This window comes from Phoxinus phoxinus, assembly GCF_949152265.1.
Source record: "Phoxinus phoxinus genome assembly, chromosome: 5".
NCBI lineage: Eukaryota > Metazoa > Chordata > Actinopteri > Cypriniformes > Leuciscidae > Phoxinus > Phoxinus phoxinus.
In genome coordinates this window covers 21,785,664-21,808,119 of record NC_136880.1, presented here as the reverse complement: position 1 = coordinate 21,808,119, position 22,456 = coordinate 21,785,664, and the positions used below count along the sequence as shown (strand labels likewise).

Genomic DNA, 22,456 nt, shown 5'->3' with positions numbered 1-22,456 from the left:
TGGGAACCCAAAATGGGTCTCTGGAATCACAGCAACAAACAAAAAAAACTTGGAAACCTGTATTTTTAAGAGTGTAAGAAAGTAGGAACTTGTAAATAATAATAGCAAAGACAGAAAACATTTTTAATGATGACACCTGTTTTTTCTCGCATGAATAGACATTATGTTCTTTAGAACAGTTTTCTCTAACGCATTTATCTAATTAGAATATTATTATTAAGGTGTATAATTTCTAAATGTTATGTAAAAGGCTGCCAGATAAAATAACCTCCATCATCCATGATATTTTTCGTCACAATCGAGTTCTGTCGAACTGTTAATGTTTTATTTATTGATGGATTCAAAAATTTGTCAGACCCCTTCATTTTTCTCATTTTATGTTGCAGCAGCTGTAACGTTAGGCTATGCTTTAATTTTTCGCATCTAAGTTACACTAAATGCCCCATATAGTGACAGCCGAAACTGATTTGTGATAAAATTGCAAATATTAAAAGAAAGTGTATCTGGTAAGTAGAGACGTGGCCGATGAGCACAACCCACTACTGAAACAGTAATAACCTTTTCCCGTTTGCGCGCGACACTGCAATATAGAGTGGCGCAGTTTTCGTGAAAACACGAATGTTCATCTAATAAAGAGAAATGTGTCCATCTAGTAGGAGCAGCAAGCATCAGATCCAGCCACTTAACGTTATCTAATGTGCTAGAAAAATACGGCGATGATAAGTGTGAAATCATTTCCTCTGGAGATGATGACGCAGAGGACTGTGTGGAGTCTCTGTTGTCCTGGTAACGCGTCAACGATATCTGGGAATGGCGAGCTTGCTGGGAGAAACTCTGTTTGAGCTAAGTGGACAAGGTCCTGCACCTATGAAGGACTATTTCCACTTTGCAATTACACCGACTGAGGTTTGTCGAGTTTTTATTTATTTTTTATTGTTAACACCAATGTGTTACTCTTGCGGCAGCTTTATGGCCAAAGTTTGCTGTTTGTTTGTTTATCTCTTCTCTTCCTCTAGATAGAAGATCAATATACATATTTTACTAACGTTAAATAATTTAGACACTAATATTGCTAAAAAAAATCAAAGCCATATGTCTAACCAAGTTGTGCTCCAAATTTGAAGTTGATATAACTTAACAAACATTGAGAAGGTTTTAAAGTAACGTTAGTTTCCATCATGATAGAACCATGCCCAATTTCACATGAGGAATTTTGAGTGTTTATCTTGATAGGCCTACCTGATTTATGGTGATTACTAAAATATGTGATGATAAAAAAAGTGTGTCATGTGTCCTGCTACCTGGACAGTGACACTCACAGTTAACAAGCTAAACTAGCTGTAATGATCACACTGAAGTGTAAAAGAAAATGTAGCCTATTTAGATCAAGAAACTATTGGTTACAACATATCACTCTGGAGATGATAATTAAAGTAGCTCTGAAGAACTGTTTGCCTGATTAAAAGCCACTATGCAAGAAAAAAATTTAGGTTTTTGTCTCAGTTTTACTGTAGACTCTTATTTATGATAATTATGAACATCCTTCACTACAGGTTGTTTGGAGCTGGTGGAAGATTTCTTTGAGATCAGACTGCAGGAGCACACCACCAGGGCAACTGAGAGAATCACACGAAGACTTCTTAGAAGACAGCCGTATGCAAAGTAAGTTCATCAGCAACTTTCTTTGTGCTTGCTTACTATTCCAGACGTACACTTTTTTTACATTTCAAATAAACTGTGTAAAGTCTTTTAATGTAGCCTCTTTCTCATTCAATGAACAACCTGGTCTATCTCATCCAGATCACGTTGCCATGGTATTTGGTCCTCGCATCTTGCAATACTCCAAAAACTTATGCCAAGGCCACTATGATTACATTGTCCGTCTCCCCAATGCTTTGCTTTTCACCATCATGGCACATCTAGACCTTGAAGACATTTCAGGTCTTTCACGCACCTGCCGTAAGTTTAAAGAGGTAAGGCCTATTGAAATCCCATTGTGTTTCAAAGTGTCATAGAACCAAACCAAGTGGCTTTCATTTTAAATAAAATAGCTTTAATTTAAAAAAATGATTTAATTAGTTAATAGCTTTTCATTAAACACAGGATCCCCTGCAGTTCCATCATGAACCCCAGTCTGGCAAACCCTGACATAATATAATATTTAAGGCACTTCATGTTGTTGATAACAAAGAATAGAATATATTTTCTTTTTCTTTGTATTTTAATATCAATATGGTACAAGATTATTCTACTCAAATCAATGTGATAAACAAGTTAGGTCAAAAGTAATCTAAAAGTAATCCAAAAGTAGTCGGATTATATTAGGCTACCTTATGTAATGTAATGGATGATTATGTTATAGCCTACAGTTTTTGTCATGTAATTTGTCATCAGTAACCGATTACAATGTGTATGTAATCTAACCAGCTCTGGTTAAATGGTTACATTGAAGTGTATAGCTTTTTGATTTTTTTCCCCCTTCAGCTTTGTAACTCCGAGGAGTTCTGGGAGCAGACAGTAAGGAAGCATTGTGACACTGTGACTCCAACAGTGGAAGCTTTAGCTAAGGAGGTTGGCTGGAGGACAATTTTCTTCACTAACAAGCTGCAGCTGCAGATGCAGATTAGCCGCCGGAAGCAGAAGGAGAATCAGCCCTGTGAGGATCAAAACGAGCCAAGTTCCTCTTCTGTTCCTTTGGAGTAAATGGCTTCAGACCCTATTCAAAGTCTGATAAAGACTTTCTTTCTCAGAACACCATTTTTGCTTGTTTTATGCATGGAAGCTTCACTGTTGAAAATAGTTGGCACGTTAATGTTTTTGTACGTCTGGCAGACTGTTACATTTGCTCAAATCTAAGAAGTCTAGAAGAGCCGAAGACCAGTTTTGAGGCCAAAACACAAAACAAATCTACTTTACATTTCACAATCATAATCACTCATTTTCTGGCATAATTATTACATTATTTGGAGTTATTTTATTTGAATACATATAGTGAGTATACATATGCATATGCACGTGAGTTTTCTTACAGACATAACTGATAACTCCCAACAGTATTTTCCTGTTGAGATGCCAATTTTTGTGAAGAGGAACCTAATGTACACATTTTGAATGTTATGTAAAAGCAATAAGAGTCTTGTTTTGTTTGTTAAAAATAAATATTGCATTTGTATAATAAAATATTTCTGGTATTTTTCCACCCTAAATCTTCATTCATTTATTTAGTAAAAACCCTGCAATAAAAATACTATTTAGCCCAGTTTCTTAAGAAAAAAAATTCCAATCCAATTATTTTCACAGCTCTTGCTGCATGGATTCCTTTTACCCACAACATTACAACCATGGTAATTCATGAAACCTGCCAACACCAATAACATCTCAAATATTCAGTCACATGAGAAGTGCCAAATTATCATCTCAGCTCTGGTTCACCGTTTTAAATAACGTATGCTAGAGGTAATGAGACTTGAGTTATTTATGAGCATGTGGTTAAAACCCACCTCTTGTACGCTCAGTAGATTACTCTTGCATGGCATTGTGTCAAACACAGGATAAACCGTGCATGGGGGGGATGTTAGAAACCTGAGATGCTGTGACTAGACCGCTGGCTACAGGTGAGAATCACTCAAGCAATTTGTATCTGTAAAACAAGCTTGGCAAAGACCACAGGAAAGGCTACCGAGAAGCAAAATTGTTAATTTTTGATCCAAACGAGCTGGTTAAGCGAGGCAGAAGGCGATTCTGAGATTTGATGTGATTTACTTGGATGTGAATCTTGAACAAGTAAAAAGAACAAAAATGACCAACACCAGCGATCAAACAGGTGAGTGGATTTCTTGTTTTTTCACACTGCAATATGTAGTCCATAAATGTGTATTTGTCCGATTTCTGTAGTGTTTTCTTAAATACAACATGAGCATCTGCTCCTCTTGACCCACCAGAAAAAGCCTGTTGTATTTTATCGCTATAATGTAACTGAAATGTTTTTTTGATATGACTTCATATTCTCATTCTCCATTTGACATTGTTTTTTTTCTTTTCTTTCCCGAGGGCTCACTAGCTCCGGTCTGGAAGAAAACAATAGGCTTTTGGAGACTGTTAAAGCATCTGTCCACTTTGGAGCTTTCACTGTCACTGGTCTCTTCGCCTCCCTCATTATAGCAACGGTGCGGCACAACCAGGAGCTGCGTCAAAACCCTCGGTACGTCCTGTTGTGTCAGCACTGCGTCTGTGTGTCCGGCTTCAACATCATGGGCGCAGCCGTGCACGGTCTCCGCAGCCTGCGTTGGCCTATTTCCCGAATCACTTGTTGGATCCTCTTCGACCTGCAGGTGGTGATGGCACGAGGTTTGATGATCACCCTCACGCTGATGTCCGTCAGCACCTGTCTGTCCATTTGCATGCCACTCCGTTACCCCATTCTGGTCCAGCGCTTCCACCGCTGGGTCATGCTGGTGGCTTGCGTTCTCGCCCTGCTCAACCCCGTAGTCTTCACCGTCCTAGCCTGTGCGCACTCTCCGTGGGACTACGTAATTGGGCTGGATACTGAGTGCTCTACAGCTTTGGAAGGCACAGCTTGCATTGCCAGCGCTTTAGCGCTGCTTTTATTGCTGGTGCTGCTCATCATTGTAAGCTATGTGGCGATTTACCTGGAAGGTAGACGTGCTGGCCATTTCACTCGATCCAACAGTAAAGGCCGCCGCACCATTCTCATCCACAGCCTCCAGATAAGTCTGCACCTCCTGCCCTCCATCATCATCATCTCCCGGCATCAGGAGACGCTCCCTGTGGCGCTGGCCATTTTTTTCGTCTTCAGTTTTGCACAGTCACTGAGCCCCGTGGTGTTCGGCCTGCGCTGCAAAGAGCTCCACAAGGAGATGCCACATTTCCTGCCTTTGTTCTGGGGAAACTGTTGTGGCTGTAGGCACATTGGCAGCATGGATACCATCAGCACTGGGACAATGACCAGTGCAGAGACCGGAGCCAGTATTGAGACTAACACCTCCACCTGCATGGCCACCGCCACCCCATCTGCCATTATCACAGAATGTGAGGGTGAGAACGAGAGGTCAGGCTTCATAGAGTTAACTGTGTAAGTTAGAAACAAGTTGGACAAGGGAAACATAATCTTGACAGTGTTAAAAGAAGAGACAGTGGCACCTCTATTTTAAAACACAGAATAGGGAACTGATTTATTCAGGTTCGTCTCTTTTTTTAATGCCAGATATAGAATAAAAAAATTAAACAACATCAAAAGTTTGGGGTCAGTAAGATTTTTATCTCTTTTATTCAGCAAGGACGTATTCAATTGATCAAAAGTGACAGCAAAGACTTTTACATTCTTATGAAAAATGCTGTTCTTCTGAACTTTCTATTCATCAAACAATACTGGAAAAAAATGCATCACGGTTTCCACAAAAATATGAAGCAGCACAACCGTTTTCAACATTGATAATGATAATAAATGATTTCTGAAGATTCGTGTGACACTGAAGACAGGACAGGAGTAATTGTCATCACAGGAAATTAACGTTTATTGAGTTTAACGTTTTATAATTATAAAATATAATATAATATTTCACAATATGAATTTGTTTACTATGTTTTATCAAATAAATGCAGTCTTTGTGAGCATAAAAGTCTTCTTTCAATGTAGTATACATGTTGACACTGAAGGTTTTTTTAGTCATTATGAACTTCACAATCATATGACTTTGAATGGCCAAATGCAGGTGGTTATGTGAGAAATTGTATCTATTTTTGCCGTAATGTTTAATTTTGTATAAATAATTACACGTATTCATCTGAATCAAATGGGTTTTTTTTTTTCACTGATTCATTAACGCTATTAATAAATCAGCCAACAAACCTCTTTTTGGTCTGACTTTAGGTAAGTTTGCAGTCTTGTCATTTGCACATCTCCAGAATAGATGACATCCTCAGGACTTGACTAGCCTCTGCATCTGCAATTTCAGATTCTCACCATGTATTGTGTATATCAACAAGTCTCTGGTCCTCTTTGCTTTGTCATTAAATGTAAACAACACATTCAGTCAATCACTGTTCTGTTTTCTCTTTTTGTGTTCCAGTCCCTGTAATGGCTGCTTTCAGACAAAGTTAAGACCCAAATCTTTACATTAAAAAAATAGTTTTCAGCTTATTATTGAACTTTATTATTTAGACATGACATTTTGTGATGTACTATTCAGTTCAGTTCAACTATTCATGTACAGTATTATCCCTATTTAATATAATAGGATATGTGGTACATTTTGAATGCGATTTTACATGATCGTGACTGACATCAGTTGAATTGATTTGAAGTTATTTAAATGTTTTATCAATATTTTGTATTTTTAATGTAATCTCTGATCTTACTTCATTTATAAAACTATATATCCATAAATCCCTCAACCTCTGCACAATATAAATACTGATGTCTGATTACTGAATAATGTCGGTACAGCCACAAAGCATCTGCCATTAACAACATTTTGTAATAAAGTCCATAATAAGTCAGGCATTATGACTTGACATAAGGCATCTGATTTGAGATCTAATTTTCCAACCATTAGGTTTTGTAGGTGTTAATTATCATATGTCATTATTATTTATGTCTCAACAGCAGAACTTGGAAAGACACCTCTAAACATTTCAGGTGTACCCAGGAGACTTGTGCGTTTAATATTAATTTATATAATAGCTAACTATACAATATTTTATATAAATAAATAAAATATAGTTAATAATAAGAAAGTATAAAACTTTAATTTCTTGCAAGGTGTCTTCTTTTTCACAGCTTTACTAGAGTGTGGTTTAAATGCTCTGACTGTAAGTCATCCATGGGTGACTGTTGCATCTCCATAAATGGTGATCTAACTCAGATACAAAAATAAATAAAAGCACCTGTGTTTTCTTGTCACAACACCTCTGTGTGTTTTTTTTAAAAAGTGTATGTGTCTGTTCCTCACCAAGCCTCCCTCAATATTTAACACCATGCAGGTGCATCGCATTAGACTAACCTTTGTAGCCATCAATAGAACCACATTAGCATTTCATGCCTCAAATGCAGTCCACCTGGGAAACGTGATAGGTGATGGAGAGTCAGTGTATGAATATAATGAATTACAGGTGCTGGTCATATAATTAGAATATCATGAAAGTTGAATTAATTCAGTGATTCCATTCAAAACGTGAAACTTGTATATTATGTTCATTCCTTACACAGACTGATCTATTTCAAATGTTTATTTCTTTTAATTTTGATGATTATAAATGACAACTAATGAAAATCCCAAATTCAGTATCTCAGAAAATTTTTATATTACTAAAAATGAATACAAAGAAAAGGTTTTTCAGAAATGCTGGCCAACTAAAAATTATGAACATGAAAAGTATGAGCATGTACTTAATACTTAGTTGGGGCTCCTTTTGCCTGATTTACTGCAGCAATGTGCCGTGGCATGGAGTCGATCAGTCTGTGGCACTGCTCATGAGAGCCCAGGTTGCTCTGATAGTGGCCTTCAGCTCTTCTGCATTGTTGGGTCTGGCGTATCACATCTTCCTCTTCACAAACCCCATAGATTTTCTATAGGGTTAAGGTCAGGCGAGTTTGCTGGCCAATTAAGAACAGGGATACCATGGTCCTTAAACCAGTTACTGGTAGCTTTGTCACTGTGTGCAGATGCCAAGTCCTGTTGGAAAATTAAATCTGCATCTCCATAAATTTGGTCAGCAGCAGGAAGCATGAAGTGCTCTAAAACTTCCTGGTAGACGGCTGCGTTGACCTTGGGCCTCTGAAAACACAGTGGACCAACACCAGCAGATGACATGGCACCCCAAACCATCACTGACTGTGGAAACTTTACACTGGACTTCCAGCAACGTGGACTCTGTGACTCTCCTCTCTTCCTCCAGACTCTGGGACCTTGATTTCCAAATGAGATGCAAAATTTGCTCTCATCAGAAAAGAGGACTTTGGTCCACTGTGCTTTATTAAATCCAGAGTCAACGCAGCTGTCTACCAGGACATTTTCAGAGCACTTCATGCTTCCTTCATTTTCCAGCAGGATTTGCAGCTGCCCACACTGCCAAAAGGACCAAAACCTGGTTCAATGACCATGGTATTACTGTGTAATTACTGTGTGATTTCATGTAATATTCTAATTTTCTGGGATTTTGATTTTGTGGGTTTCATAAGCTGTAAGCCATAATCATCAAAATTATAACAAATAAAGGCTTGGAATATCTCACTTTGCATGTAATGAGTCTATATATTAGTTTCACCTGTTAAGTTGAATTCTTGAAATAAATCAACTTTTTGATGATATTCTAATTATATGACCAGCACCTGTATTTTCCTCTAATTAAAAATACATTAAAGCAGGGTTTTTTTGTCTCATCAATATTTATAGGAAAACCTATGTTACTTTTTTCAAGTAATGAGCAAAGTAATGCATTACTTTTAAATTCACGACAAAATATCTGAGTAAGCAAGTCACTTGTTTCCCCATTTATGGGACTGACTGATGCACTGTTCGTTGTAATTATCACAATTAAATTAAAAACATTTTATTGGACTGTGCAGGATTGGTTGAAACAGGAAGCTCGGGCACAGGGTGGCCATAGCAGGTTCAAAAGTGACAGGAATCACTTTTTGCTAGAGCCTATTGTGTGGGTATGTCAGAGTGTGCTGTGAAGCTAATTAAGACAGCACAATTGAGTGCAATAACATAAACAGAGCAATAATTGATCAACCAAGGCCTTCAAGCCCTGTAGGTTGTGAAGTGGAGCCATGGATCGAACTTGATGGTCCAGCACGTCCCACAAATTGGATTGATATCTGGGGAATTTGGAGGCCAGGGCAACACCTAAAACTCTTCATCATGTTCCTCAAACCATTCCTGAACAATTTGTGCAGTGTGAACAGCTGACTTCAACTGAACAATGACACTATTTTATTTTTAGAGCTGCTTTACAGCAGAATTTATCTGTTTGCATCATTGAATCATTATTTTCCTGTTTATCCTTGTAGAGCGGCTTTGAAACAATCTGTATTGTATAAAGCGCTATATAAATAAAGGTGACGACCTGGTCCTGTTTACGACCTGTTTACCTGGTCGGCAACAATGTTTAGGTCGTGGCACTTGTCAAATTTACGTCCACAGAAATGGCCAGACCCAGGGTTTCCCAGAAGAACGTTGCCCATAGTATCACACTCCCTCCACCGGCTTGTAATTGTCCCACAGTGCATTACAACCTCAGGTAAATGCAGCACACGTGCATGGCTGTCCATGTTTAAAAGAAAACGGGACTCATCGGGCCTTCTTCCACTGCTCAAAGCTCAAGTTCAGATGCTTGCGTGCCCATTGTAGGTGGTTTTGATGGTGGGCAGGGGTCATCATAGGCACTCAGTTTGGTCTGCAGCTATGCACCCATATGCAGCAGAGTGCAATGCAATGTTTGTTGAGATACATTCCTCCCAAACCCATCATTAAAATTGTGTGCGACTTGTGCCACACTAGAACTTCTGTTAGCTCGGACCAGACGGGATAGTCTTCGTTGCCCTCGTGCACTGATGAGCCTTGGGCACTCAACACCCTGTCGCTGGTTTGTAGACCACTCTTGGTAAATTCTCACCACTGCTGACCTTTGATGTCGCTGGTTTTGCCCAGTTCCATGTATCCTTCCTTGCACTCTAAGTCTCCTTTGTCACCGATTCACCCAGCTCCAAGTCTCTTTGCCTCGAGTCTCACGGAAGGAGATCTGGATTAATAAAAAGAGGAGCGACAACAGTGAGGGACGAGAGAGGACCAGGCCTGGACTTAATGTTGTGTTTTGTTTAAATGTGTGCTTTACTTTCGTTTTGTCCTAATTGTTCCTAAATGTTCACCGGTTCCCGCCTCGTTCTTCCCTTATCAACAAACCTTGTTACAATTATATTTAAATGTCCCTAAGCAAGTAATATCACCAGTAAAAAGGCCTAACACTGTGTATATACCAGACACGAGCGATGCAATGCGACAAAAGCAGATAGAACCCACTTTAATCAGTGATACTGTCTACACTGGATGCAACACGACACAGCAAATTCCTGGCAATAAACCGATGCCCCGTTCTGTTTCTGACATACTTCAAGCACTCACGCTACTTACTTCTGACAAGAAGAACCAATGGATTTGCAACAGTAACTTTGTCGCATCTAGTGTAGACAGCGTCAACTGTTGCGATCTGATGCAACTGTTGCGTCCAGTGTATAGGCACGGTCTATGCAGGTATGGTACTGATTGTGTCTGATTGTATTATGTTGTATGCTGCCCGGTCTACATAATTCTCCTTTACTGTACTTTTACTCTCATCTACCTACTGTTGTTTTGTTTGTTATCATTGTCCATTGCCATTATTGTAGCTTGTTCATTGTAAAGCACCCTTGATCCCTGGAAAGGCGCTATATAAATGAAACTTATTATTATAAAAAGTGTACAACTATTTACAATATTTAAACATCCGTAAGCAAGTTATAAGGCCAATGTGAAGCAATGGAAAGGCCACTCATGTCAGCCTGCCAGACACAAAGCTGACTGCATAGGTCATAGCAACTGGGTGGCCATTTTCTTGTCTTGTGCAGTGGCCTGGGAAAAAACATGTATAAGCTTTATCAACACACTAGAAAGCATGTAAAGGCATGTGCATGAAAATGAGGTAACATTCTTGAGGAACTAAATTCAAATTTTTGAACTTAGGAAAACATTTTATACATACTTCACATTGATGATGTGCATGCTGATCATATGCATTCTGGTTATGTGACATGCACAGAAAAACCCAACAATAACCAGTCATGGCAATGCATACGCTCCAGAGGAAGCCTGTGTTCTGGATGACGTTGCAGACAACCCTGCATGAAATGACAGCATTCTGTGCAAAAAGATAATCATTATCAGATTATAATCAGATTATATAAAAAATTCACAGACAACATATGTTCACATTCATGGCACAATTCAAACGGGACCAGAAAATAATAATTTTCTCCCATTCACTTGCATTGACGGTTTTTCAACTTTGAGGTCCAGCGGGGTTTTACGGAGGGGGCGGGACTTACCAGCTCTATAGAGGGTGCATTGACATCACTTTCCCGCGTGGCAAAAGAGCCTGCTGTTTGACTGGATTAATAGGAAAACTGCGAAAGCGCAATTAAACAAACGATTATCCGTTTAAACTAAAGGTTGGACTCAATATAGTGTTTCTTGCAACTTACCAAATATCCAGTGGATATTGATATGCAACCAGGAAGAGTGTTTCCTTACATTGTTTCGGATATTGAAGCCGGGGAAAAAGGCTTTAAAACAAATTTGCCTGTGAATGCTTTATATAAATTACAATAGGTTATATATATATATATATATATATATATATATATATATATATATATATATATATATATATATATATATATATATATATATATATAGTAAAGCCCTAAAACCTGTATAGTTTGTCAGTGTTTAGCCTATTTAAAAACATCCAATTATGCATAAGAATATAGGGTATGATTTTACTCCAAAATTCTAAATATTGACACAAAATGATAGCCTATATGCAAATCCACGGTTTGCTGCCTGGAAATTCAGTTGTTTAGTTTCTGTGAATAGCAGCGATCCAGTTGCTTCTCTTTTCGGTAGCTTTTGGCAGTCTGTAAAAATATACCTCAGATTTCTTGTCAAATCTATTTTATACATACAGTCAATCTAAAGAAAACGCTGCTTTCACTTGTGACGTCGCAAAAAATAATTCTGTGCCAGCGCGCTTGTGACGTCACAAGTGAAAGCAGCGTTTTCTTGTTACATGAGTTAGAAATAGTCCGAAGTAATGCAGTAATTCAGCAAGCAAAACTTTTCTGTCCTGACATAAACTTACATTTATAGGTCTAAAATTTTGTTTACAAAATAAGATTAATTATATTTTGTTTTTCTGTAAATGCTCTTTTTCACAATTAACAATTCCAAACAAAACATTTTCACAAAGTAAAATCATTATCAATATTCTTAATAACACATTATTTAGAGGTCGAGTTATATACCCGTCTTGTATCTTTCCTTTCCTTTTATTTTATTTTTCCTATTTGTTCTACATTGTGACTGCTTCCTTCTTTGTTTATAGGCTATAATGTTACAGCGTTTTTAAAACATATGAGAGTGTCTATTGCGGATTGATAACAATTATATCTACTCAGTTCAGGGCAATGGAAGTGTCATCTCATTCAGGCCACAGAAGGGCAGTAATGAGCCACTGCACACGTTTCCAACAGGAATTTGGAAATGCAAAGACTTGTAAAAGTTGTTCCATAAAAGTAATTTTCACAATTCCGTTTTATTGTAAACAGTTGCAATCAAATAAAAATATATAAAGGTTTTATTTTCGTTCTCGTCTTTACTAAACGTGTTGTCTCGAGTAATAGAGTAAAAAAGAAAGAAAGAAAATAAATTAGGCCTACTCGTTTAACCAAAAGTGGCCCAATTTACCTGAATTCACCCTGTCAAAAATAGAGGGAAAAGACAATCGCAACCTCCGTTTCATTCCGACTTTAACCAATTACGTATATAAAATAAACCAATTTATGAAAACGTAAAAATGGTTATTTACTTTATGCTGAAAGACCTTCAGCCCTTGATGCTCCTGTACTGTTGCTCAGTTCTCTGTCCATTTGAGAGGAAGATGCAGTTTATTTTCATGTGTTGCTTAAATATTCTTGCCACCATTTTAATGTTTCTTACCAGTTCATAATGATTATGGAATAATGCCAGTTATCCACTAGAGGGCAGTGTGTGACATATGATGCTAAGACATTGGGACTGATGGTTCTGATTTGACTTTTAGCATGAGCTCTGACTGTAACATCCTCATTTTAAACGTCCAGTAGCCAAGTGCGTTGTCTGTCATATATTGTCACCAAAAAAAATGACTAATTGGTGTAGTAGACATTGCAGTGGACACAGTAAATGTGCTGTTCTTGATATATTTGGTCTGTTGTGGTAAAATAAACATTTCAATATAGCCTGTGGTTAATGATCAGGTATTTTATGTAAATTGACTGAAACAATTTTTTTCTGTTGTATCTTACCATTTGTGTGATTGACCCGCTGATCTGCTCAGTAGCTAGCCTACTTTGTGTCTGTGGGCTAAAAGCAGAAGCGGGATTGTTAGTCTGTTCTCTCCCTCCACCACCTCCGGCGTAATCCTCTCTTGTAAGAGAAGGCGATCTCCAGGTGAGACAAGGCGATTCTACTGCCATGAAGGACAGAGATGACTGCCTAGCTGTGTCAAATCTAAAGAGCGAATATGTGCAGAGTTATTTACAGATAGGCCTTTGTCCTACTCGGCCTTTACCTGCTTCTTCATAAACATACTTTTATGTTTGTGCAGCATAATGTAGGTGTACCATACAATAGTTTTTCCTGTGGTTTTCCAGACTGTAACATGACAGCCTAAAAGAAAAAATAATGTTTTATTTTCCCCACACTGATTTTGAAGCCTTTTCAGCCACAAAAATACATCTTCCGTCCTCTGAAAGGGATGTGTGCTCTGTAGCTTTAAATCATCATTCAACAGGACGGAAGTTAAAAATGAAAATTTGCATCAATTTGTTCCAAACCTGTATGAATTTCTTTATTATTTCTTTATTATATTATTTATTAAGTCAGAGGGGTCCATCAACTGTAAATGCCGTCCTTCTTCAAAATATTTTCTTTTGTGTTCAGCAGAAGACAGAAGTCATACAGGGTTGGAACATCTTGAGGGTGAGTAAATGATGACAAAACTTATATTGTTGGGTGAACTAACCCTTTAACTATACTTGGCTGATGTTCAACATGACCTAGAAAGTTTGATTGAGCAGCTTTAACGTCTCAGTGTATGTGAATGAGACCCCCTCCTCCCACTGTGTTTTAGAAGCATAAGACACTTTTGGTATGGATTAACTCATATTAGCTTAGCTTTAGCGGACTGAATTAGCTTATACTGATGCGCACAGCCTTAGATACAGAGATCTCTCTCAAACAGTAGGAGAATTGTGTAATTCCTGTTACTACGTGACCCCTGGAGCATACAAAATCCATGTCACGATAGCAGAACTGTAACCAATGCGGTCCATCATGTTCCATGAGACTTGCATTTTGCTTTGCATAATATATTTATGCTTTTTGTGTATACTTGTTTCCATATTTTTTTATGAATTAGGTATAATTTTTATATTTATAATAAATTACATTAAGCAATATATATATTACTTAATGTAATTTATAATAAAAAAAATATAATAAATATTTCATATTAATATATGTATTATATATATATATATATATATATATATATATATATATATATATATATATATTATAAAAAATATATATTTATTGGGGGCAGTCGTGACTCGTGGCCTAATGGTTAGAGTCAGACTGGTAACCTGAAGGTTGTGGGTTTGATTCTAAGTACCCAATTGCTCCCTGGGAAAAAATGGCTGCCCACTGCTCAAAGTGTGTGTGCCCATGGTTTGTGTGTGTGTGTGTGTGTGTGTGTGTGTGTGTGTGTGTGTGTGTGTGTGTGTGTGTGTGTGTGTGTGTGTGTGTGTGTGTGTGTGTGTGTGTGTGTGTGTGTGTGTGTGTGTGTGTGTGTGTGTGTGTGTGTGTGTTCACTGCTCCTAATGTGTGTACGCTAATTTGGATGGGTTAAATGCAATGGACAAATTCCATCACTTCACTCTATATATTTATTTTCAAATTAGTGTAAGATATGTGTGAGGGACAGTTTGTGGAATTAAACCATTTTAAATGGTCAACTAAGTGGGTGCTCTGCTCTCAGTATTTCAAAGCACAGTACAATGAAGGAATTAATGTGAAAGGTAATGCTCATTAAAGCAGGTCGAAGAGAGACTGGCACACTGCAGAAATAAGGCCAGTGCAGCGGAGTGCAACCCGTGAAGGTAAGAAGTTTGAACTTACAAATGTCATTTAAACAAAACATCATCATAACATGAATTTACCTGGTAAGACCACAAGATAAGCAGGACAAACTGGGCAAATAATGAGATGGAAATTCATCAGAAATTGTGAATCAAGATTATTATTAGCCTACCCTTTTCTTGCATTCAAACAAAGTACATCACTACATCATAATATGCATTTATATTGTCCTGACTGTTCATCTGTTTTATCCTGCATAAATAGACATGCTCAATAATTAACCAAATCTTGTTACGCTCTTACAAAGTAGAAAAAAAACACCTACTTACAATTTTGCACAGTTATCTGACACATGGTGATACACCAGTAAGCACATTAAAGTAAATTGTTATTGCTCAGGACGAATCCCTGAGTGATAATGCTGTAGTAAAGAAAGCATTTGGCAGGAACACTTTATGACTGTCAATAGAACCTTAGAGCAGTTCTGTAATCTTTTGTATCAATTGTGGTGAAAGGCAGAAAGTTACATTTAACTCAATTCTAAATATGATTATGCTAAATTACAAACAATCAGCTAACAATTAAAATCAGCAAATAAAATAATACAAAATCACATGATTGATTGTATCAGCAGATAGACATTAGCCTCTTTTTTGGAATTTGGTGCTGCTATAGCACATTAGCCAATGGTCTGTAAACAACAGGAGAAAGTTTTAGTGCATCCTGCTAGCCTCAGCATTTTGTACACACCATGCTGAGCTGTTAGCTCCCACATTTTTGCTCCTCTCATCGTATCACCATTTATGTTTAGACAACAGAGCCCAATGGCCATCCGTTGACTAGCACTCTGCATCTGCCTAAATATAGTCAGCCCTAAAGCTTCTTAGTGGGAGAACCCTCTTATAAGTTCCTTTCCTTGAATAGTAGCTGAGTATAGGCCACACAAATATACTTAAGTGAAAATCCCTTGCAGGTATTTAATTCTAAATGAGTAATTACTGGGTTGTCAGTGTGTCTTGGTCTGCAGGTGCATGCGTCTTAGTGGCTCATCCGCGCCTTGGCTTCAAAGCGAGTAGCACACAAACGCACTGACCACTGGCAGTAGCATCTTCTTGCCTGATAAAGCAGTGTGCGGATCTTCCATTTCTCTTGGGCGAGTAACTTGACACAGCCGCCAAAATGTGTGACATGGGGGGACTTGATAATTTGGTGGCCAACACGGCCTACCTGAAAGCCCAAGGGGGTGATGACAAGGAGATGAAGAAACGTCGCCGAAGTCTGTCTCTGCCCAAGGCGGAACAATGTGCGGCACTCAGGACGAGTCTGGACATGGACTTCGAGTCCCTCTGTGAAAAGCAGCCTATAGGTAAGAAGATGTTCCGCCAGTACCTCGATCAAGGGGGGCCAGAGTGCCAGACTGCTGCAGAATTTCTGGATGATCTGTACGATTGGGAATTGTCAGAGGCTGCTGCCAAAGACAAGGCCCGTACAAATATCATCAACAAGTTCTGCAAAGATGGTTCCAAGAGCTCCCTCACCTTCCTGACTGGAGATGTAGCAACCAAGTGCAAGGCAGTTACTGACAAAGATTTTGAGGAGGTGATGGCCCAGGTGAAGGATGAAACCAAAGAATACTTAAAAGGCAAACCGTTTACAGATTACCAGACAAGCCAATTCTTCGAAAAGTTTCTGCAGTGGAAAGAGTATGAGAAACAGCCAATCACGGACAAGTACTTCTACGAATTCAGGACACTCGGAAAGGGTGGATTCGGAGAGGTAGGTTCTATTCATGAAGTGCAACCTATTAACATACATTTTAGATGATGGGTACACGTCTCTAATCAAACATATTATGTTGTAGTCTCTCAAACTTGACCATGTTGACATTTACACTTTCAGGTGTGTGCAGTGCAGGTAAAGAACACTGGCCAGATGTACGCTTGCAAGAAGCTCTGCAAGAAGCGTCTCAAGAAGAAACATGGTGAGAAAATGGCCCTGCTGGAGAAGAAGATCTTGGAGAAGGTCAACAGCCTGTTCATTGTCACCCTGGCATATGCTTACGACACCAAAACCCATCTCTGCCTGGTCATGAGCTTGATGAATGGAGGTGATCTCAAGTATCACATCTATAACATTGGTGAGAAGGGTATCGAAATGGATCGAATCGTCTATTATACAGCTCAGATTTCAACTGGGATCCTGCAACTGCACGCCATGGACATTGTGTACCGTGACATGAAGCCGGAGAACGTGCTCTTAGATAGCCTGGGCCAGTGCCGTCTTTCAGATCTTGGTCTTGCCGTGGAGCTTCCTGCGGGAAAGACCATTACCCAAAAGGTGAGTTAATCATCTCTATGCTGTGATTAGTATGGGTAAAGGCATCGGATAGCACTTGTGTGAGATGAGAATGGAAGTATAGAGAGTGGTTCTCTCCACAGGAGGTGGATATATATACAAAATAACTAAATAGAATATTCGCTAAGTTGGACTGAAGTTTGAGTCTGACACAAAACTTTGAACAGCCAGTCAACATGTGGACCACTTGGATTCCATTACAGACTACTAGTGGTCCTCTGAGCACAGTTTGAGACCACCGGTTTAGTTCAAATCTAAGTTTAGCAGTCTTTATATGCCACCAGGACTTTAAAGATTTTCAGTAACACTGTTAGTGACCTCGGATTGTTCGTCTTTTGCACTGGATTACTGCTGTGTTAACGTGGTGCTCTATACCTGTTATATAACTCCTGGTGATCTTCATCACCCTTAGTACCGCATGCACCAGTAAACAGACCTAAAGACAGCATGCAGAAGCAACATAAGGATCAGTTAGCTCCTGTGTCCTTAACTGCACCTTGGCTTATTGTCTTTTTTAACTTTTTAATTTGTGGGCCACAGATAATTGTGACTGAGGGGTTTCTTGAATTGTATTTATTTATTTTCCCTATTTATGTCAGTGTTTAGTCCACAATATTCTCTCCTATAGCTTCCAACTAAAATATGCTAAAAATGGTTCTATGACACAACTATTCGACTACAGAAGGCCCACTAGTGCACCTCTACACAAAATCCCTACTGGGTCTCATCTCATGCCAATAAAACAGTGTTATACAACCTGAAACCTTTTGCTATTGTGATGTTTATTAACAAAGTGCAGCATCAGTGATGTCAAAAGGACAATACTCCATTAGCAACTGGGAAGCTTCTGATAAATCCAAACATCAGGAGCATTTTTGCTATTGAATTATATGAACCACTAAGTGAGTTTTTTTGTCTCAGCGGGGATTTGGCGAAGTAAACTGAAAGCTCGTTCAAGAAATTATCATTTTAGAAAGTGGTTATCTAAATGCTGTTTAGACCGTTTATATTTGCAAAGATACATTGTCGATGATAAATAGTATAATGAGGAATGTACTAACTTCATCATGTTTTTCCTGAACTTTACCTTTGTTTTGTTTTTATTTTTTGCTTGTGGTAGTGTAAGCCACCCATTCAAGTTTTTTTTTCACTCACATTTGTGGACAAAAAGAGGTTGGATACTCAGTGCTGCCCCTCTTGATGACTTGTTCATTTTTGATATATGTCAAATGTCAAAATGAACAAACTCTAATGCAGTGAGCCTAAGCTTATTATCCAGTGCCCTTCTTGAGTCCTCAGTGCAGGTTGAAGCCCAAGCTGAACCCCCGGGGGTTTGGCTGGCTTTACACTCCTGATCCTCTTAGGGAGAATTACACAAATCTGTCTCTGATCAGACAGCCAAAAGCAGAGGGAGGGGATGCATTGTATATTTGTTTTATATTTTGACTATTATAAGACTCTTTGCAGTCATTTATGTCCTTAATGAACATTTTATTGACTGTTATTAGAGCCTTTATCTTCTGGAGGTTGTACAACTTTAAAGCCATGGCCCAGCAGTTTGATTTATATAACTAGTCTATATGCACAAACTATATCTTCAGTGGTCTCAAGGTCTAAGTCATTCTAGCTTAGGTAAACTGATTATGTTAACCTAGCACAATGATCTTTCCATGTAATCATTACATTTTAGCTTGACTGAGACTAACCCTGTCAATTACTATGTCTTGTTATAGTTCTTTGCATTTCATGAGGGCTTTATTCTTGGACTAAGCCATATAAATTACCAGTGTCTTAAGAATACAACACAGTTTCTACAGCATTACTCTAGGATAAAACATTGCATACGATTATTTAGCCAAAAAAAAAAACTATTTTGCCGATCTTAGTTTTTTAATATGATTGTGTTGTAATTATTATTGTGGTTTAAAACCCATTAAATGGGGGTTTTAAGTGCCCATAGTGAAATTTTTTAGAGCCATGCAAGTAAACTGAAGAGTTACAGTTGCTCTGGTGTTGAATTAGCCGTATAGCTATTAATGAATGACTCTAGGAGAAAAAGCATGTCTGTACGCAAAAAGTGCACATGTCCATTTGAACCTAAGAATGGTTGTCTTTATATAAGTCTGCTTCATCACAGTGGATCGGCACATGACACCTGACAGGTAGTAGAGGATTAAGATTAAGCTTCCTCTTTCTGGCAAAGAGAGGAAGTGAGGTACGAGCAATAGATAGGTTAATACTTACATAAAATGCCCTACTACAGTCCTTAATCTGATGAACAAACTACACAAACCCTCATAGCAAAACATTGCTACACGAACCCTCGCAGTTTCATAAAAAGGAAACAATTTGCATCTTATCTAACCAGTTTTCACACAAGAAATACAAATATTAAAGTTCCAGTCTCTTTTCACAGGCTGGAACGGGTGCATATATGGCACCTGAAATCCTCACTGATATCCCATACAGGACATCAGTGGACTGGTGGGCCCTGGGATGCAGTATCTATGAAATGGTGGCTGGCTACACCCCCTTCAAAGGCCCTGATGCCAAGAAGGAGAAAGTGGAGAAGGAGGAGGTACAGAGGCGCATCATCAATGAGGAACCCAAGTTTGAGCACAAGAACTTTGACGCTGCCACTATAGACATCATCAAGCAGTTTCTCAAGAAAAAGATTGATGAACGTCTTGGTTGCAAGTAAGTCCTTATATCCCTCTTAACTTCCTGATTCTTCAGTGTGATCAGAGGTGTTAAAGCAGGATTTTTGGACCCTAACTTGTATGAAATTTGTCATCACAAGGGTTGGACTTCATTAGTATCCTATCAGTCAAAGCTATTGTAGCAAATTTGTATGACTTGGCGAAGATGATTATCTAGGGTGTTTTGAGAATAAAATCCTATATGGATATTGGATATCTCTTCATTTGGACCAAGTGTAATAATGACCAAAAGCTTTGATTTTTCTTGAACATGAAGGCAATATTGTGAAATGCATTTTCCCACGTGGTCAGGATGTATAATTGTTATTTGTACTATTTTCACAGGGGTGATGATCCAAGGAAACATGAGTGGTTCAAGTCCATCAACTTTGCTCGCTTGGAGGCCGGCCTTATCGATCCACCCTGGGTGCCCAAACCCAACGTTGTCTATGCAAAGGATACAGGTGACATTGCTGAGTTCTCTGAAATCAAGGGTATTGAGTTTGATGCGAACGATGATAAATTCTTCAAGGAGTTTAGCACAGGCGCTGTGCCCATTGCCTGGCAACAGGAGATGATGGACACAGGACTCTTTGATGAGCTCAATGACCCCAACCGGAAAGAATCCAGTGGTGCAGATGATGATAAGAAATCAGGCACTTGCACACTTCTGTGAGGGACCAATCCAGTCACCCAACCCACTATTCACCAACAAATGCTTTCAGTGGCATTACTAATATGATTGAAACTGTGCTCTGTGTCGAAGAAGAGTGAAGCGTGATTGGAAAGAGATGGGACATTAGTCCTTTGTAGCATAGAAGGACACTTCATCTGCACAGAAACATGGTCTGAGAATCACTCTAGACCATCCATGATGTGGTGGACTGAGCTTTGGACCAGTCAGGAAAGTTCTTCCCTGGAGCTCCTTTATGTCTCGTGAAGTAGTCAGCCTCCTGTCCAACAGGGGGCGCAAGTAAAAGTACTATTCCCTATTGAGAAGATGCTAGAAGAGTAGAGGACTACAGGCCGCACCTAAAGAGACTTTAAGATTATTATGTAACTATAGCGACTCAATGTAATCGACAGCAGTTTGTGATCAGAAGGTAGAGATGTGTGGATATGCAAAAAAAAAAAAAAAAAAAAAAAGAGTCATCCTCAAGAAGCAGTGGCTTGCGTTCCAAACATCTCCTGCCTTGCCAAATCACAATTTATTTGTGGATTAGTTCCCGGTGTACTAGTACACAATTGGCATCTACTGGATGCACACCATAAGAGAGGCTACTGAAGACCAGGCCCCGACGGAATCTGCGGAATACTATCTCAGAATTCAGAATTGGAATGTACTACAACTAAATAAGACAAAATTTGTTCATCCATACATCCATTTTCCAAACCGCTTGTCGTGTGTAGGATTGCGGGGATGCTGGAACCTGTTCCAGCGTCTTAAACCATAGGCAGGGAAACACAGATTAGCCAAAATATATACATTTTGTGAACGATCGACGTTCCAATCCTGCGGAGCATTCCATACACACAGATTCCGTGTGGGCCTGCCTGTGACACAGGTAAACAGCTACATGCTAACAAAAGTGCATATGAACGAATTGCGTAATTGTCCAACAGAGCTCATATGATCTCTGTTGTAGAAAGTCTCGCATGAATTGTTAACTCATGCTTGTGATCTTTGATAGCAGGGCATTTCTGATTTCACACCTAGATTTGAAAGGATATGTGTGTATAAATATGTACATATAAATATGAATAAATCATATATATATATAATATGAATAGCTCTGAAATAAAATAAAATCAGAGCTTGATTATTTAGCATTTAAAGGTAACAATTCCTTTTGTGTTTTGTTACTTCTTTACCTCTGATATGATGGGATAGATGTACACAGCAGACAAAATTCCTTTACAGGAAAGTTCAGCTGAAAGAGTTCAATCCTCAAGGGCGCAAAGAGAGAGAGCTTTGGCACTGATACGTCTGCTCAATCCTCACTAGTTGAGCTACGTAACCAAGGTGCAGCTTGTGACCCCCTTACAGTCTTCATTTGTGTTGCTTTTATAATGCTGAGCAAGAGCAAAAGAAAACTGGTTATTGTAAAGATAACAGTAAGTGACATAAAATGGACCAAACTACCTGTCTTCAAATGAATGATTTGTTCTTTGTCTTTGCCAGTGTTGAGTTTTTACTTTTTGTCAGTTAAATAATAATGGTTAAATGTAATTGTATATAAGGTTTGAGAATGATTCTAAATAGAAATGTCAGATATTCGAAATGGGTCAATAAAATGTCTCTTTCTTTTACAGATTTATTTCTGAGCTTTTTCCCCTCATAATGCGGGGTGCTTGGCGCTAATCAGTAAACCTCTACTATCTTGCCACTGATCAAATCACTAAATTTAAATGAATAGTCACAGTTCACTTGCAGAGGTTAGT

General features: G+C 38.6%; 3 protein-coding genes across 3 annotated transcripts; all 3 read left to right on the top strand.

The window, feature by feature from the left end:
• Positions 1–694: 694 nt before the first annotated feature.
• fbxo36b (F-box protein 36b) lies at positions 695–3,203 on the top strand. The gene is made up of 4 exons (XM_079613116.1): positions 695–906; positions 1,554–1,662; positions 1,801–1,973; positions 2,485–3,203. The coding sequence occupies exons 1-4, from the start codon at positions 811–813 to the stop codon at positions 2,701–2,703; spliced, it is 597 nt and encodes a 198-aa protein (XP_079469242.1). The 5' UTR covers positions 695–810; the 3' UTR covers positions 2,704–3,203.
• A 595-nt stretch (positions 3,204–3,798) lies between these two features.
• On the top strand, positions 3,799–5,530 carry LOC306998971 (putative G-protein coupled receptor 148; the record flags this gene model as incomplete). Its single annotated transcript, XM_079613370.1, has 2 exons — positions 3,799–3,823; positions 4,051–5,530. 2 exons carry the CDS (start codon positions 3,799–3,801, stop codon positions 5,094–5,096), a joined length of 1,071 nt encoding a protein of 356 aa, XP_079469496.1. The 3' UTR covers positions 5,097–5,530.
• A 10,409-nt stretch (positions 5,531–15,939) lies between these two features.
• grk7a (G protein-coupled receptor kinase 7a) lies at positions 15,940–21,378 on the top strand. The gene is made up of 4 exons (XM_079612173.1): positions 15,940–16,736; positions 16,860–17,297; positions 19,732–20,012; positions 20,360–21,378. Exons 1-4 carry the CDS (start codon positions 16,140–16,142, stop codon positions 20,688–20,690), a joined length of 1,647 nt encoding a protein of 548 aa, XP_079468299.1. The 5' UTR covers positions 15,940–16,139; the 3' UTR covers positions 20,691–21,378.
• Positions 21,379–22,456: the final 1,078 nt, after the last annotated feature.

Bases quoted from the DNA above. Each gene is read 5' to 3' on its own strand.
- fbxo36b (XM_079613116.1), top strand. From the start codon at position 811: ATGGCGAGCTTGCTGGGAGAAACTCTGTTTGAGCTAAGTGGACAAGGT. The intron at 907-1,553 runs GTTTGTCGAGTT...CCTTCACTACAG, and splicing joins TTGCAATTACACCGACTGAG to GTTGTTTGGAGCTGGTGGAA. The intron at 1,663-1,800 runs GTAAGTTCATCA...TATCTCATCCAG, and splicing joins AGAAGACAGCCGTATGCAAA to ATCACGTTGCCATGGTATTT.
- grk7a (XM_079612173.1), top strand. From the start codon at position 16,140: ATGTGTGACATGGGGGGACTTGATAATTTGGTGGCCAACACGGCCTAC. The intron at 16,737-16,859 runs GTAGGTTCTATT...TTACACTTTCAG, and splicing joins GAAAGGGTGGATTCGGAGAG to GTGTGTGCAGTGCAGGTAAA. The intron at 17,298-19,731 runs GTGAGTTAATCA...CTCTTTTCACAG, and splicing joins GAAAGACCATTACCCAAAAG to GCTGGAACGGGTGCATATAT.